Genomic DNA, 18,083 nt, shown 5'->3' with positions numbered 1-18,083 from the left:
GAAAATGATGTTTTAATGAAAGTGAATTTATAAACGCGCGACAACAGATGGCTGGACAAATATAATTTGTTCAATAACATGACCCGAAATAATTCAAAAGGAATAGGTGTAATGAGAAAAATTTGTAAGAGTTTGAAAATGGTTTAATTTAGGGTCAAATTTGATATTATAAAGGGTGTAATGAGCATTTTAGTTTTTTTTAATGGTGTAATGAGAAAATAAATGTAGAGAGGTAAAATTATGGTGCAGGTAAAATTTCCCAAAAAAATATATTGGTGGTGTTACATACATTAATTAGTGTACTAACTAGTGTAGCAACAGTAGTTATGACATTATTATTGACTCCACTCATTATACAAATTACAAATATTAAAAACATCTTAATTTATGTCACATCATCAATTGGTATACTAATTAGTATATAAGGATACAATTTGAACCCGGCCCGATGGGGAGCCAACCCCTTGACCCCAATTAGAACGGTTTTTTTCCAAAAAATACTCCCGATAGGTCGGTGATGGTATTTGAAAACAAATCCCCAATAATTTCCGAGCCGGCGATTGTAATACATTTCCCGGCCTCGGCCCGTCCCCATCCCCATCCCCATCCCCGTCCTCGTCCCCGTCCCCGTCCCCGTCCTCGTCCTCGTCCTCGTTTCCCTGAACTGAAATTACCATAACACCACTTTATCCGTTCATATGTATAAACCCCCCTCTATTATACCCCTCGATATGATTTGACTCTCTCTCTTCTCTTCGCAATTGGTGTCTTCTCCCCCTCCGAGGCAGTACGCTGCAACGTTGCCTCCTCCTCCTCTGTCGCTTTCTCCTCACCGTCGTCACCTCCTCTGCCTCCTCCGATAGATTTGAGCAGATCCTGTAGCGCGCGCTCTCTCTCTTTCTCTTTCTCTCTCAATTTCTTTATGTGTGTGTGTGTGTGTGTGTGTTTATTGCCGTTGATGATGTTGTTGTTGTTGATGATGTTGATGTTGATGTTGATGAAATGAAGTTGATGTTGATGAAAATGAAACAGGGGATTGGGAGAGAAACTAAACACACACATAGAGAAAGAGAGAGAGAGCGAGCGCTACGGGAATTTTTCAGGGTCGGGGAAATCCAATCCCTGTTAGGGGGCGGAGACGGGGGGATAATGGGTTTCCCGTCGGGGATTGAGGGCGGGAATGGGAAATTTTGTACCTTCGGGGATTAGGGACGGAGAGTATGATTCCCGGCCCCGCCCTGCCCCATTGCCATTTTTATTAGTACACTAATTGGTGCATATAGTATTATTAAAAAAATATTAAATCTTAACAATTTTAAAAGATTTTACTATTTTTTATATAAGCAGGAGTAATCGTACTAATTTAATGTCTTTATTAACAAAATCCTTTAACAGAATTCTAGCATAATTTCCAAAACTCTACCCTTATTCAATGCTTCATCATCATAAAAAATGCAATATAATGCACAGAGAGTGTGTGCCACCTCATAGTTCACATTAAAATTTCAAAGAGAGTAACGTTAGACACCCTAAAAGTTCTATTAAAATTTTTACTTCTTATATGGGTGTAGGATCCACACCACGTGGGTTTCATGTGGGTCCTACAATCATATGAGACATTTTAGTAGAAATTTTGATAGAATTTTTAAAATATTTTATGTATTTATTAATTTTTTAAAATATTTTTTCACAAATTTTTTATTTTTTAGATACATCTAACTAAGGTGCATCTAAAAAAGTAAAAAAAAAATGTTTAAAATTTTAAAAATATTCACTAAAAACAAAAAAATACGAAAATCAAAAAACTTAGTTTTCAAATAACTAAATCCAAAAAACTCAAACCAAATACACTGAATACTTTTTAAACAATTATGTTGACATTTTGAAAAAAATTGTATTTTATAGAAAAATTGTTTAGTTATTGTATTTTATTTATTTATAGAAAAAATTGTATTTTATTTATTTAAATTGTTTATTTAATTTTTGAAATAAATAAGGAAAATGTCTCGTAACTCAAATTTTGTGGCTCAAAAGTGGCTCAAATGGCCAAAACGACGTCGTTTTGGCCATTTGAGCCACTTTTGAGCCACAAAATTTGAGCTACGTAGCATTGTCGAATAAATAAATTGTACATTTTAAAAAAATATGCACAGTAAAAACGTACTCAAAAAATATTTTTTCAGCAAAATGTATGCTTTTAAAATATACTAAAATATTTTAAAAGCGTACATTTTTCAATTTTTTTAAATATTTTAAAAATAAACATATTTTAAAAGTAATGGGTAATAATAAAAATAAACAATTTATTAAAAATAAAAAAAAAGTATACGTGCGATGTGATGATAGTATAATAGGTCTAAGTGAGTATACTATTTATACGTGTGATGTGATGATAGTATAAATAGTATACTACTTTATATAATTCTTTAAAAATAAATAAATTGTTTATTTAATTTTTTAAATAAATAATTTTTTTATTTTTAATTTTTTAAAATATTTAACCAAACAAACATTTTTTTTTTGATAAAAAAAATTACATAATAAATATAAAAAATATAGAGTGAGTGGAAGGAAAAAAAAAAGTTGAATTTCATTTTAGATAGCAATTGTTTGGAGTTGGTGTGCATGTGGTTTGAAGCTGTGCAGAGATGTGGCAAAACCAATGCACTACCATTTGAGTTGCAGAGAACTCAAGATTAATTTTGATTACATTTTAATATATTTTAAACGTTTTCTGAAGGGGAGAGATATGTATAGTGAAAGCGCTTTTTGTAATAGCGTTTTTTCATGTGCACAGTAAAAACGTTTTTTGTAATAGCGTTTTCTTAATTAAAAGCGCTTTTTGTAATAGTGCTTTCACTATTCATCAAATTTTCTGCTTCAAACAGTGAAAGTGCGATTTGTAATAGTGCTTTAGCCTAGTTTGAGAAATTCGTCCAAACTAAACCTAATTTGAGAATTAAGATAGAAATTTGACTTAATATGAGAAAAGCCCCCTCCTTGTACAATTTAGGTGGAATATCTAGAAAATCTAATTCTTCTTCTTATTGATTTCAGAGCAAAATGTGAATGGTTTTCTTTTGAGTTGTGAGTGAAATCATTCATTGTGTTTGATTTTAATTTTTAATTTTTTTTTAATATATATTTTTAAAATTTTAAATATTTTTTTTTTACTTTTTTAAATGTACCTTACTTAAATATATTTAAATAGTAAAATATTTGTAAAAAACTAATAAATACACAAAATATAAAAAATGTACTGAATTTTTGTATTGTTTTTTAATAAATTTTTTGTATTTAGTGAATTTTTAAATTTTTTTTCCACAAATATTATACTTTTTAAGTATATTTATGTTAGGTGTCTTAAAATTAAAAAAATTACTTAAAATATTAAAAAATCAGTGAAAAAAAAAAGAAAGAGAAAGTAAAATTTTCTAAAAAATGAATTTTCTAGAATCTTTTTAAGTTTAATTTCTTTTAAGTGGGACCAAAAGCAAGTAGTCATTCACAACTGTCGTGTTTTGTTGTTGAATGTAACTGTTTGAGGCTTCTAAAATCAATGTAGCTTCTGCTAGAAGGGAAGGGTATTTTGGGAATGAAAAAAAGAAGTCTTTTGGGAAGTGAGTTATAATCTCTCACAAAAAGTTGATTATAATCAGTTTTTAATCAAAAAGTTAATTATAACCATCTTTAAGGAGTGATTTGTGATGTTCTAAATAAGTGTATTTTTTGACTTTTTATGAAATATGAGTTGTGTACGGGTTGAGTTTAAAGTGACGTGGTAGAGAGATGATATGATTTAAATAAGATGATGTGAGTTGGTTTGGCAAGGGCTCATTGGGCTTTTTTGGCTCAATGAGCCATAAAAGACAGAATAGGCTCATGAGCCACAACAGACAAAACATCTCATCCAACCCCATAATCATTACACTCTTCTCTCATAAAAAAATCAAAAAAGCTAAAAAGCCAAAAGCCCTTCCCAAACCAAGCTTTTGAACCCAGGCTCATATAGTCAAAAAAGCCAAAAAATCAACTCACTTCCCAAACAGAGGCTAAATAGGATATTGACTTTTTTTTACTTTTTAACTTTTTTAGTGTAGGCCAAACAAGACTTAAATTTACATTTATTTTAAATAGTGGGGACAAAGATAGAGATAGACAGTAGAGCAGGTAGTTTTTTTCAAGCTTTGCATGCTAATTTCTACTTTTAAATCAACTATTCTAATGAGTAATTTTATAATTTTGACTTACTTATCCTTTTTTTGGTTTTTTTTTAAGAAGGTGGGACTTACTTATTCTTGGCAAAGTTTGGCAAGTTAAAAAAAAGTTAAAAAGTCAAAAATTACTTAAAAAGTTAAAAAGTTATCACTATTTACCAAAAGTAAAAATATTGCGACTGTACAATTCTCAATCCTAATTTTTCCCTACACACTAATTTATACAATTTTTTAATACACATTTTTCTATAAAAAATCAAAAAGTTAACCCAAATATCCATATTTTTTCCTTAATTTTTTAATAAAAAAAAACAAAAAATACACTTATTTAATACACCCCAAACAACCCCTTATACTCAACTATATATGTTAATGCTTTCCAAAATATATTTTTATTAAAATTAGATTAGATCAAATACAATGAGGTCAAAAAATTTTGCCATTCCTTTCAGGTCCATGAGAATTAGAGGACCGACTAGATTATCCGATAGGATTGGACCCGGATAATCCCAAACTAACCCGATCCGATACATTTTACAGTCCCGCTTCAACCCGAACCGGCATGAGAATCGAACCGGACTCTGCTTATTGCCCTAACTTAAGACCAAATAATGACTATTGCTAGGGCTTGAAAATTTCACTTGAATCGTTCTCTCATGTAAACTCCATCTCTCCTTTCTCTCAATTCTCTCTCTTTCCATAGCTACCCATTATGTATACATACATATATTCATAGTTGTTCCTTGTCCTGATTGGAAAAACATGCTTCAATTGACAATTCTTCTTTACCCAGGTCTCTCTCTCTCTCTTTTATAGCTTGAATTCAGTATTTTTTGTACGTATTTGCATATTGTATTTTCAATATGAGGGATGATATAGTTTTGTTTTGGGTTTTGAATAAAAATGATCAATTTTTGATTTTTAGTTTTGGGTATGTTAGCTTAATGTGTTATATTAAGAGTTTGAGGTATTGTATATCTTGCTGTTTAAACTATTTCATTATATTTTTCCATCTAATTCCCTAACTGGGTTCATAATGATTAATAAGTTTTAGGCTTGTAGCTGGTTTGTCTCGAAGCTTATCAAGCATATGCCATTCAATTACAATAAAGATTGTTTTTTTGAACAACTTTATGTTTAAAGGTCTAATTTTGGATAGAATGTTATGTTCTTTCTGCTTTTTATTGATTATTCTCTGAATTATATCTTTTTTATTTCACAAAGTTGTACTGAATTGAATCTATTTGGAATCCATTCACTCGTTAAATAAATAATTGAATATCAAGGTAGGGATATAGTTCAAACTAGGCTATTCGTATAACTGCCCGACCTGATGAAAACCATCACATAACATAATGGTCAGATCTGCATTCAGATTGGTCAACCGTTAGCTGGAAAAGCTGAAAAATATTCTCTGGTCGGTCAGTAACGGTTGTGAGAAAAAAAATTATTGCTTAAACCGAACCAACCGGCAATCTAACTTAAAGAGGTTCATGAATACATGGCTTCATTCTATTAGTTATTGGAGATTACCCTTATCATCATGTCATCTTGCAGGCAATACAGATCTTACAAGTAGCATTATCAACTTATTCCCATTAACACTTATATATTATACTATTCCCATAGAGACTTAAGCAGAGTACACAGTACACCATTCCCATAGACTTACACAGTACACTAGGAGTCTTTGTTGACTCTGTCTTTAGTCTTTTCCGGTGCGAAGTATCTTTCTCTCTCTTCCATTACGACCGACTTTCTCTCTTCTCTCTTGTCTATTCGCTTCTTTCAATCCCAACGAAATCCCCCTCTCACTCTCTCTCTTCTCTCTTAGCTATTCGTTTCTCTCACCCCCAACAAGTTCCCTCCCCTCGGTTCTCCTTCACCCAATAAATATTTGTGAGTTTAGTTGTATACTCGAATTTAATTAAGGTTTCGAATAGAGTTTGAGGTAGATAAGTTGTGTTTTTGTATCACGGACTAATCCGACCACCAAACCGTTTAGTTTGATACAGTCGATTTTGACTAACAGATCGGTTGATGATGGTAAAATAATTTCATGACCTGGTGCATTCGGTTCAAGTAACGGGCTGATAGAAAACCCGACTTGAACCGATCCGCGAGCACCTCTAGTTCAAATGTCTTCACTATCCATAGAGTCTTCAATTAGAAAATTAAACAACCCATAATGTACAAAGATAATGTTATAAATCCAAATGGGTTTGACAAGCAATTCCAAATAGAATTGAACTAGAGAATCATAGGTAGGCTGAAAGATCTATGAAAAAGCAAAAGAAAAAGAAGTGATCAATGGTGGTAAAAAAAGATACCAAATAAGTCTACGAAAATGGAAAAGTTAGACCTTCATTAAATCTGCAAAGACAATTGGAAGGTTCAAATATTTTCTATTATGTTGTGTCATTGTTCTCAAGACTTTTCTTCCCTTAATGTTTCTTGAATTTTATCCACTTTCTAGCTATCCTTTCTCATGAATCTTGGTATTGGGATTGTTAACACCATCGGCACTACTGATTCCTTTGCCATCGATATTGTCACCATCTCCTATCAACCAAAACTATTGGCGTTACATTATGAAAACAATAAGAGGGCGAGAGTCATTTGTCTATTGAGTTTTTTATTGGATCCTCAATTTTACATGAGATTGATGACTAATATGATTGGGATTGGGCCGTGTGCAATTGGATTTGAATGGCAATTCCAAATCTATTAAAGCACACCAACAACTAATTTGGGATTGGGGTGTCTAATTCTATTTCATGTTGCCAAACACTGCCTAGTTGTATCTCCGTATAAGTTCTCTTTTCTCTCTTTGTGTTGTAGTGACATAATTAGGATTAGAAATATAATTCGTTTGTTTTCTTGAGTTTTCTTGGCAGCTAAATGAGTGGAAAAGAAATTTAGGTGTGGTTACATCTTGGGGTCTCGGAAGGGTTATGAGTCTTATAACATTATAGGTCTTTTGATCGTTTTATATGACTTCTTAGTATTCAAGGTCAACAGTACCTTACATTTTTTTTTTTCTTTTCTTCTTGTTACTTACTGGACTTTCTTTATGCAGTTTAATCACGATGTTATCTGTGTTGTAATATGTTCTAACAAGCTTGAATGGTTGACATTTTATGCTGATTGGCATCACCATTGTTTCAGATGAAAAGGAGAGCATACCAATGTTGTTGGCCAACAGATCATAATATTCATTACTTCGTAATTTAAAGGGTTTGATATGAATGTTGAAGTGATTGACGTGGAAGAGGGGAACATGGGGCACCATGCCACTGCAGATGATGAAGATGCTGAACCCAATAATGGCGAAGCAGCAAACGCAGCTGGAAATTCTACAGCTCAGGATGAGGATGGGGGTGCTGAGCCACATGTGGGTATGGAATTTGATTCTGAAGATGTTGCGAAGACTTTTTATGATGAGTATGCCAGGCGTGTGGGTTTTAGCACCCGTGTTAATCAGTATAGCCGTTCCAAGTCTGATGCGACGGTTACTGTTCGGGAGTTTTTATGCGCCAGAGATGGTTTAAAAAGAATGGCTGGTGATAGCTGTGATGCATTGCTCAGAATAGAGTTAAAGGATCAAGATAAATGGGTTGTGACAAAATTTGTGAAGGAGCATAGTCACTCTACAGTGAGTCCTAGTAAGGTGCATTACCTTAGACCGCGCAGGCATTTTGCTGGTGCTGTAAAGAATATGGCTGAAACTTACCAAGGTGTGGGCGTCGTTCCTAGTGGTGTCATGTACGTGTCCATGGACGGAAATCGTATCTCTGCTGAAACAAATCGTGGAGCTAGGAATGCTCCTCCTGTAGAATCAAATAGTGCAGTTAAGAACACGGGGCATTTGAGTTATGCTGCTAGACCTGCCAGTCGAAAGAAGACATTAGGGAAGGATGCTCAGAATCTGCTGGATTATTTCAAGAAAATGCAGGCTGAGAATCCTGGTTTTTATTATGCAATACAACTTGATGAAGATAATCGCATGGCTAATGTATTTTGGGCAGATGCAAGGTCGAGATCTGCTTATGGTCGTTTTGGTGATACTGTTACATTGGACACAATGTACAGAGTGAACCAGTATAGAGTACCATTTGCTCCGTTTACGGGGGTGAACCATCACGGACAGGTGGTTTTGTTTGGTTGTGCACTACTTCTAGATGAATCTGAGGCTACGTTTGTATGGCTATTCAGGACATTTCTTGCTGCGATGAATGATCAAGCTCCTGTCTCTATAATCACAGATCAGGACAAAGCCATACAAGCAGCGGTTGCGCTGGTTTTCCCTGAAATCCGCCATTGTTTTAACAAGTGGGATGTATTAAGAGAAGGCCAGGAAAAATTGGCTCATGTATGTCAGTTGTATCCTAATTTTCAGGTGGAGCTGTATAATTGTATCAACTTGACTGAGACAATTGAAGAATTTGAATCATCGTGGGATTCTATCCTCAATAAATATGATCTCAGGAGGAATGATTGGCTTCAATCTTTATATAATGCACGGGCACAATGGGTTCCTGTGTTTTTTCGGGATACTTTTTTTGCTGCAATTTCTCCAAGCCAAGGACTTCAATGTTCCTTTTTTGATGGTTATGTAAACCAGCAAACGACTTTACCCATGTTCTTTAGACAGTATGAAAGAGCTTTAGAGAATTCGTTTGAAAAGGAAATAGAAGCAGATTTTGACACCATATGCACCGCACCAGTGTTGAGGACACCTTCACCTATGGAGAAACAGGCAGCAAATCTCTACACAAGGAAAATATTTGCAAAATTTCAAGATGAGTTAGTTGAGACCTTTGTGTATACCGCAAATAAGATTGAGGGTGATGGCGCTATTAGCACGTTTAGGGTTGCAAAATTTGAGGATGACAACAAAGCGTATATTGTCACATTGAATGGGCCAGAGATGAGAGCTAGTTGCAGCTGCCAGATGTTTGAGTATTTAGGTATCCTTTGTCGGCACATTTTGACAGTTTTTACCGTGACAAATGTACTTACTCTGCCATCTCATTATATCTTGAAGCGATGGACAAGTAATGCCAAAAGTGGGGCTGGCTTTGATGAACGCTTTGAACTTCAAGGTCAGGAGTCACTCACATTGCGGTACAACAATCTTTGCAGGGAAGCAATCAAATATGCGGAGGAAGGGGCAATAGCTCCAGAGACCTTTAACGTGGCAATGGCTGCTCTTGGGGAAGGAGGAAAGAAGGTGGCTGCTATGAAGAAAAACGTAGCGAAAGTTGCACCCCCTAGCTCACACACTAGTGGGGTTGGTTATGATGACAAGAGGACCTCTAATTTGGCTCCAGATATGCCCCCTTTACTTTGGCCACGACAAGATGAAATTACACGCCGCTTTAATCTTAATGATGCTAGTGTTCCTGCTCAACCTGTTGCTGATTTGAATTTGCCGCGCATGGCTCCCGTGTCTCTTCACCGTGATGATGGTCATCCTGATAACATGGTAGGGGAAATATATATTTTGTTGCTCAATACATCTGTGGTTTCTGGTATTATGGAACATGACTTTTTTTTTTTTTTACCTTCTTTTGCACAGGCGGTTCTTCCTTGTCTTAAGTCTATGACTTGGGTGATGGAGAATAAGAATTCAACACCTGCAAATAGAGTTGCCGTTATCAACCTGAAGGTATGCACTGCAGGTTTTCATATAAGGTTCCCTTTGCAAATTTTTTATTTGATCAATTAATTTTTAGAGGCTTTCTCTTTGCCTCATATTTGATATAATTGTATTTCTTGTATTTCCTATCCATATTTTTATTCGGAAATCACTTATTCATTGTGGAGTGAGGATAAAGTTTGGATCATTGTTGGCTTTGTTTGGGCATTGTGTCTCTTCCATAGATTAGAGACAGTTATTTCTTCCTTTTTTGGGACTAAATAGAAGATTTATTTCTTAGTTGAAGGGCTGCTTGGTAAGAGAAGAAGCTAGGAATGAAGCTCCACTTCGTGTGATATGGATCATGTGGGGCATATGGGTGGAAATAAATTGGTGATTCTTATATTTGGATACCAGGGATAGTTTATCCTTCTTTAGACAGCTCATTGGATTTGTGGAGCATTTGGATTAGGGAGTTGCTGTATTAGGTGTATAGTTTTTTTGTTACATACGTACTTATACTGCTGCATCCCATTTTGGTGCTTGTTTTGTATAATTTTTTTTCCCTTACCACAGAAGTTTTTTTTTTTTTTTTTGGGAGAGCTTCATACAGAGAAATTTTCAAATAGAAGAAATGTTTCAAGATTCATAACATTTATTTTGGTCCTTGGGGCATTATAAAACTTTCATGGGCTATTTGAGAACCATATGTAGCCTCGGTATAAGACTTTTGCTATTGATATTTTCTAGCCATGGAGTTGGAAATTGCCAAGAATTGATGTTTAAATTTGTCACTTGCAGTTGCAAGATTATAGCAGGGCAACATCTGGAGAATCAGAAGTTAAGTTTCAGCTTTCAAAGGTCACACTGGAGCCCATGTTGAAATCGATGTCCTACATCAGTGAACAGCTGTCTACCCCTGCTAATAGGGTTGCTGTCATAAATCTGAAGGTATGTCAAACCCAAATATCATAATATTTTATAATATTCTGCAAATTTGGTTGTTTATTTGGCATGCTCATTTATTTAATTTTTCTTCCTTCCTGTCTGTGGGGTGGGGTGGGGTGGGTGTTTGGTGTTGGGTTGTTAATTCTCTGAATTACTTGGATGATTCTTCTTGGTTCTTCTTCAAGCAGAACATTCAATACTAGTCACAATCAGCCTTTATTTCATTGATACTTCATCTAAAAGCTTACTGCTGTATTCTTGGTTCTTTTGCAACACTATAAGCATTTTTCTCTATGTTAGATAACCATTTGCCAAAGCTTAATGATGTAGGATTTATGGGAGAACACTCTTCTACAAATAAGGATATCATTTAAAGGGTGAATTACAGTGACCTCCACTGAGGTTTGTAATAATTTCATTAACCTTTCGTGAGGTTTTTGACATGACATTGATCTCCCTTGTCATCTTGTTCCCCTCATGTCATTAGCGGAAGGTGTTGTTTTACTAATTTATCTTTGCATTTAATGAGACATTTTTCTATATATATTATTGTTTTCGTAAGCAAACATACTTAACCGCAATGCCCTCTATTTTTATAACCAAACAACACAATCATCTACAACCAAACAACCTGCAATTCATCCCCCCTCTTTCTATGATCTGACCCATCCCTTTCATGATCACCATCATCTGCAGCACCATCCCACACTGCCTCCACCTCCTGGCCTTCTACCGAGTGCAACCATAACCACAACCACTCCTCCCCTTCCTTTCCCTATGACCATCCACCACAACCAGAATTTGATGGTGACAAAGGAGGTGATATTGTGTGAGGTGAGATCAACCGGTAAGTTGTGAAGGTCTGGGATTGATGATGAGCTAGTTGTGGAAGGACAAATTAGAAAAGAGATGGTGTGGCAGTGGATTAGTATCAAGACCAAGACCATCAACACCAAGCCCATTGCCCATGACTAGGACCATCAACACCAATCCATATATGCTTCCTATCGACACCAAGCTTGTCTTGTTCAGTATTTGCACCATGCCAATGATGGTTTTGATCAAGCGCACATAAAGTGTTTGACAAAATGCTCCAATCTCATTCCTCGTCTAGAAGGTGGCTTTATGCTAGAGGGTGGTGGTGCACTGTAGGGGTGGAGGCAGAGGTGGGTGTGTGATGGGTGCAATGTTGGATAAGGGGTGGTGTGGATAGTAGTGCAGAGTGTGAAATGGGTTGTTCACAGTAGTAAGGGGAGTGATGGTGGAAGGAACCTGGGTGTTCGTTGGGGAAGGGGAAAGGAGAAAAAGGGTTGTTGGATGGTGGTGGTGTGCCGCTGTGGTAGTGGTGGTGGTGGTGTTGTCCATACTTTCCCCTGTACTCATTCTCCGTTTCATAATCATTCGGCAACGGTTCGTCATTAACAATCCTTATGAGCTGTAATTTAATTTATTTGTCTCCTTTAGATTATGCACAAAGTTGCTCTTGAATCTTATCGACAGTTTTTCCTAAACTTCTTAGTTTGGCAAGAAGCTTATTTGTTCTCCCTCCCTCCCTCCCTCTCTCTCTCTCTCTCTCTCTCTCTCTCTCTCTGCACTATCAAAGTTGCTTTTGATTGAACCAATTGAAGCAATTTATTGTGTTTCCATTCCTGCATCAATTTCTTTTGACTTCTTCAGGGGTGTGGTGTGAGTTTGGGAGGGGAAGAAAGAAAGGAGGTCTTGTGGGATGGGTTTTGGGAGGGGGAAGAAACAAGAGTATTTTTGTCTTTTACTTTACTTTAAGGAAAATGTTTGGTGGCCACAAATTCTGTGGCTCAAATGGCCCGAAAACGCCAAAACGACGTCGTTTTGGCATTTTCAGAGTTGTTTTATACCAAAAACGACGTCGTTTTGGCATTTTTGGGCCATTTGAGCCACAGAATTTGTGGCCACCAATCATTGCCCTATGGATATAAAATTCTAAACAAAAGTTACAAAATGAATTGTTTAGATATACATTTAGTTTGAATATAAACTTCCGAACACATTTTTTGTTCGGAAATCTATGTCTGAACATTTGACTTTTGTTCGAAGTTCACATCCGAGTGGCATAAATGGTGTGTACTGAGATTTCTGTGATACGCAAATAGAATTTCCGGGTATTTATGTCTATACATAAAAATGGGAGTTGAAATAAAATAAACTGGTTATCTCAGCAGAATTTGTTAGTCAAGTTAACGGTCAACTAATGGAAGGGGGAAGGTGAAACTCAAAAGTAAACTTGAAGGGAGGTTAGTGTCATTTCAGAAACCTGAGACGAGGTCTCTATAATTGTCATAAAAAGGAGTCACTGTAATTTACCCTAAAAATTAATCTGTGCCAATGGTATACTCTATTTAGGTTTCTACAAGTTATCAAACAAATGTATGACTATGTTAGGAGGTTTTAGGGACTGGCTGTGATTTTTTTTGTTTTTGGTAGTGGGAAGGCTGATAAAATTATGGGGTTATTGGGTTTGCAATAGATATAAGAAGCATTATGATTTTGGGATTTCAATAATGCAAGAAAGGATGGAAATTAGGCCTGTGTTTGGGGCTGCCAAAAGCAAAAGTAGTTTTTTTCATTTCTGTTGTTTTCAGGTGGCCAGGTTGGTTCCTCGATTGAAGGAATGATTGGGTTTATTAAGTAGGTTTTTGGCCACGTATGGAATTGCTTTTGGAAGGGTTCTGTTTATTTCGAAGGAAATGCTGCAAAAGGCATTTGATGGACCTAAAATGGATTAAAATTAGAAGTTAGGTGGCAGGGCTTTTGTGGAATAGGGTGTTTGGTTTGGGCAATGTACAGTGGGTGGCTCCTAAAGGAGTTGCTCGAATGCTATTATTTGATTTTCAAGTTTTTGGAAGGTCAAAGAGGGCTAAAGTTCTTTGGAGTTGTGTAGTCTTTGCAATCTTCTGGGTCATTTGGTTGGAGAGGAATGGGCGTATCTTCGAAGGAGGAACTAGGGATATAGATTATTTATGGGATAGAGTGAGATACTTGGCGTCTTTTTGGGCTTCGGCGAGTCCTATGTTCCGTGGGATCCCTCTTTTTTTGATTGTTTCAGATTGGGTGTCGGTTTGTTTTGTATAGTTTGTAGTTGGTGGTCTTTTGGTTTGGTTGTCTTTTTGGATGTATTTTTTTCTTATTCCTTGTTGAGGATGCCTTATCCTCTCTTCTTTTTGGCCATGAGCCTTAATAAAATTGAACTTATCTGTTGCTGATCAAAAAAAAATTAGAAGTTAGGTATTTGAGAAGCATATCTGGCAGTGCTTCTGAATGTGCTTCTTGGCGTATTGGTTGAATTGGAGGCACACATGCATTTAATTAATAATAATTAAATTTTGAATTTGTTTCTAGACAATGGTAGAATTCTATGCATGTTCTAATCTCAACCTTCTCACATGCTCACTCTCGTTGCACATAGACAGGCAGAAAGCAAGCCAGAACTTGGTGAAAATAGGTAGGAAGAATGGGGAACAAATTCAAATGGGGAGAATTGAAAATTAGGAAAATTTTGAGGTTTTAGGTTGTGAATTGTTAAAGTATTGTTAAAGTAAGGTTCTGGATATATGAATTGCAAAGGGCTATAATTGGCTTGGTTTTTTAAACGGCCAGATTGTGGGTTTTTCAAAACTGGCATTGCTGAAGGGTCTGAACAGTGGCTAATTTAGTGTTTTGATCATTAAATTGAATGGTAGGAGGTATGGAAGGGTTTAGGGTTGGTTAAGGCTTGATTGGATGCAAGTTTGGGGTTGAAACTCGAAAGAGGGCTGTCCTGGGATTTTGAACAGTAGCCTGAGATCAGTAATATTGTAGCTGTGCAAGAATAAGAGAGAAAGAAGAAGAGCTCATCTCGCAAGGATTAATCAAAATTACACAAATACCGTCTTAAAGCATAACTTGTTTGCTGGCCATTGACCAAAACTATGGCCTCTGTACTAATATGAAAATTACTGAAATGCCTTAAACTTCATAAAAACCTGCAAGGTGAAAATTGGCAGTGGTTGCAACCATTGATTCGAAACTATAGAGATTGAAATTTTCATTCTTCTGAATTCCTTGGTAAAGAAAAGCATCAGTAGTTGTTGAAATAATTAATAAAAGTATATCTCAAGAGAGCTTGCCTAATGCCTTGACTGAAGCCCAAGCCAAACTTAGGTCAGGTTGGCTTTCCGAATTCAATCAATCCTTGTAGGGGAAATGTAGTCCAAATTTCAGCTTATTGGGTTGGGATTGTTCTTACAACTCCGATGCACACTCCCAAAAGCCAATTGCATCCATAAATAAAGATGCATGCTTAACAATATTTGATGCATGAATGTTCGATATGTGGTACTGGGATTGGTTATTCATTTGATGTAGGCAGGCACCCTTTTGTTGCCAAAGTTCTTTCCGTGCATCCTTTGACATGCTTTACTTTATTTAGTTCATTTGTTGTTGACATTCTTCTATCCTATCTTTTCAGCTCCAAGACACTGAGACAACTTCTGGAGAATCAGATGTTAAATTCCAGGTGTCAAGGGATACTCTTGGTGCCATGTTGAGATCAATGGCCTACATCCGTGAGCAGCTCTCGATCGCTGTAAGCATTATCTACCTGCTTGTATTGTGATAATTTACTTTCAATGGTTTTTTACCCTTGTAAGGGTCTGCCGACTAATTAAGGCAAAATTTGCGTTTTTAATATTTTGTTTTACTAAAAGGAGAACTAAAATAAAAGTTGGATTGAGATAATAATGAAAGACATGTTAGCTTGCGGTTTAACTGAGATTATGGCCCTTGATTGAGCAAAATGGCGTAGCAGGATTCATGTAGTAGATCCAAGGTAGTTAGGAAAAGGCTTAGTTGAGTCAAGCCGAGTTTATTTAAAAAATATATTTCTTTATCCTATATAACTTGTTTATGAACCATTTCTTTAGATATTCTCTTGTCAAATCTTTTCTAGACTCTAAATTTGGATATATATCGAGTCAGGTGTTATATATATACATGCATTTTCTCACAAGGAATACATTGAGGAAATGACTAGACGAACAAATATTTGGATTGGTAAATCTAGTGTGGTCTAAAGATGTTACACATTTTGTTATGTGTGCTCCAAACCTTCAATCACTGGGATATTAGTGTTTTTGGCAACTATGGTCAAAATGTAAACAATTACATGGCACTAAAAAGGTACGAGTAGGGGTTCGTTTTAGAATCTCTCTATCCAAATTATTTTTTACAATTTTCAAAATTGTTGATTCTCAAAATTTCTAAATGTGGCCTGCATTTTCCCTTCAGTTATGCACAAGTAGCTAAATATATTTTCTCAGATACTGTGGACACTCAAAAGGCACCCACATTCTCTAAACTTTCCACAATGTGTGCAATCTGTCCCCTAAGATGCTGACTCAAGTCACTCAAATTGAAGTTGTCTTTTTGGCTGTTTTGAGCCGAACTGTTATTCATATAGCAAGTACTATGCCAAGTGGATATTTTTAAATGAGTTCGTGCATGTGATACTTTCATGCTATGAAGCATGGGTACTTCGACAAACATGGCGTACCCGTACTAGGTACTTACCGGCATATGGTATTTCGTATAGTACTTTTGCATACGTACCGGGTACACGAAACACATACCCAAATTTTTTCTTCTTAATTTTTGACGTACCCAGACGTACCTAGTATATACCCAGATAAATTTCTTTTACTATACTTGTTTTTTATTTTTAGTTTTATACTTAGTATGATTTTAAAATTAAGTTATGATTTGTAAGTTATTTAATATAATGATATTTAATTTTGGTTTATACCTTTACTTTTGACATTAAATGTTAATTGTGGGTTATATCTTGACAAATTAAACGATTTAATCAATTTTTGCTTTACTCCAAATTAAAAATAGATATTTTTTTTTACAAACATACCAAGCCGTACCTGTACCCTATTTTTTTAAACTTTATCATATCGACGTACTCGTATCGTACCAGTACTCGTACCTGTGCCTCTGCTTCATAGCTTTCATGTTGTTGGTTCTTAATCTCTTGTCCATTCCTAGGGCCTGGTCCAAGCATCTTGCGATTAATTTGGTCACAATGGTAGTGTTTGCGATCTGGGCGTTCCTACCAGGAATAGTAGTTCAAGTCCATGTGTTTTAAACTCCATTACAGCGTTTATGTGATAACAAAATGAATGTTGCCGTTGTTCTATCCTGATATGAGGCTCTATTCAACTGTCTAATTTGTTGTCTTTAATTGCATTTCTGAATGTGGAATTGTAACGGCATTGTGTAACTGAAGTAAACATAAGAACAATGCCACCTGCCAACCCCTTTTGTCGTGACTTTGATTTTTCTTTTCTGGATGTGAATTTCTATTTTGGCAGGCTGAGTCGCAGTCAGAGACTCCATTGAAAAAGCAACGGAAGTAGAGATGATGTCGTTTCTGTTCTGTAGCTTGGTGTCTGACCGTCTTACTGTGATGGAAGAAGAAGGTATTTGGTTAATGTACACTATTCAGCTACCGCTCCTAGTGAGTTGGGGATGCTCTGATTTATTTGTCTATTAAGTTTCCTAGCATCTCTTGCCTTTCCATTTAAGCATTGCTCTTACATATTGTACATGTAACTTAGCAAAAACCTAGAGTCCAAGCATCGAAGAGTGATATTCTTGTGTGTAAAATGTTAGGGATTGTGATGCCTCACCTCAGGGAAAGAGAAGAGACAATTGTGTATGCTTCTTATTTTATTTTATTTTTTTTCTAGATTTTCTTTGTAGGGAAATGGTAAATCCGTCGATAAATTCTGTTAGCTGTGAACTTCTCATTGTGTTTGTTTATAGTCTTTTCGAGCATTGGTGCTTCGCTTGTGCATCTTTGCGAGTTTTTTTGGAACAAAAAAAGAATAGTGGGTCTGGTTGGCTGTGTAAGTGAAATAAATCTGCTGATTTTACTTTCTAACATGTGAGACGAGCTTTGATTTTAGTTGCATTTGTAATTAGCACGTTCATATATTTGTGGGATCATTTTAGTTATGATAAATTTTGGTGCTTGCATGTTTTGTAATTTGTTGATTGTAAAAGAAAGGTATGCCTTTTATGCAGTCAGATTCAAATGCTATATAAGAATTAAAAAGAAAATTTTTTGGATAATCAAATGCTGTATAATATTAGGGTTTCATCGTTACTTCATTTGAGATATGAGGTAAGGAAGAACAGTGGGATATAATTTGAATGGGAAAGACTAATACAGGGTTTCATTCTAAAAGATTGATGTTTTG

General features: G+C 35.6%; 1 protein-coding gene across 2 annotated transcripts; it reads left to right on the top strand.

Annotated features, from left to right (window-relative positions):
• Nucleotides 1-4,833: 4,833 nt before the first annotated feature.
• Nucleotides 4,834-17,766, top strand: LOC145788640 (protein FAR1-RELATED SEQUENCE 3-like). 2 transcript variants are annotated; one of them, XM_082910891.1, is made up of 7 exons: nt 4,834-5,010; nt 7,386-8,517; nt 8,617-9,705; nt 9,799-9,888; nt 10,660-10,809; nt 15,290-15,406; nt 17,193-17,766. In XM_082910891.1, exons 2-7 carry the CDS (start codon nt 7,462-7,464, stop codon nt 17,235-17,237), a joined length of 2,547 nt encoding a protein of 848 aa, XP_082767017.1. In that variant the 5' UTR covers nt 4,834-5,010; nt 7,386-7,461; the 3' UTR covers nt 17,238-17,766. The 2 variants fall into 2 exon arrangements, with proteins under 2 accessions (XP_082767017.1, XP_082767016.1); XM_082910890.1 differs by having other exon boundaries at nt 7,386-9,705.
• The last annotated feature ends 317 nt before the right edge of the window (nt 17,767-18,083 follow it).

This window comes from Camellia sinensis, unplaced genomic scaffold (genome assembly GCF_055761805.1).
Source record: "Camellia sinensis isolate YWXY unplaced genomic scaffold, ASM5576180v1 Unanchor1, whole genome shotgun sequence".
Lineage (NCBI taxonomy): Eukaryota > Viridiplantae > Streptophyta > Magnoliopsida > Ericales > Theaceae > Camellia > Camellia sinensis.
This window is presented reverse-complemented; position numbering and strand designations above follow the sequence as displayed.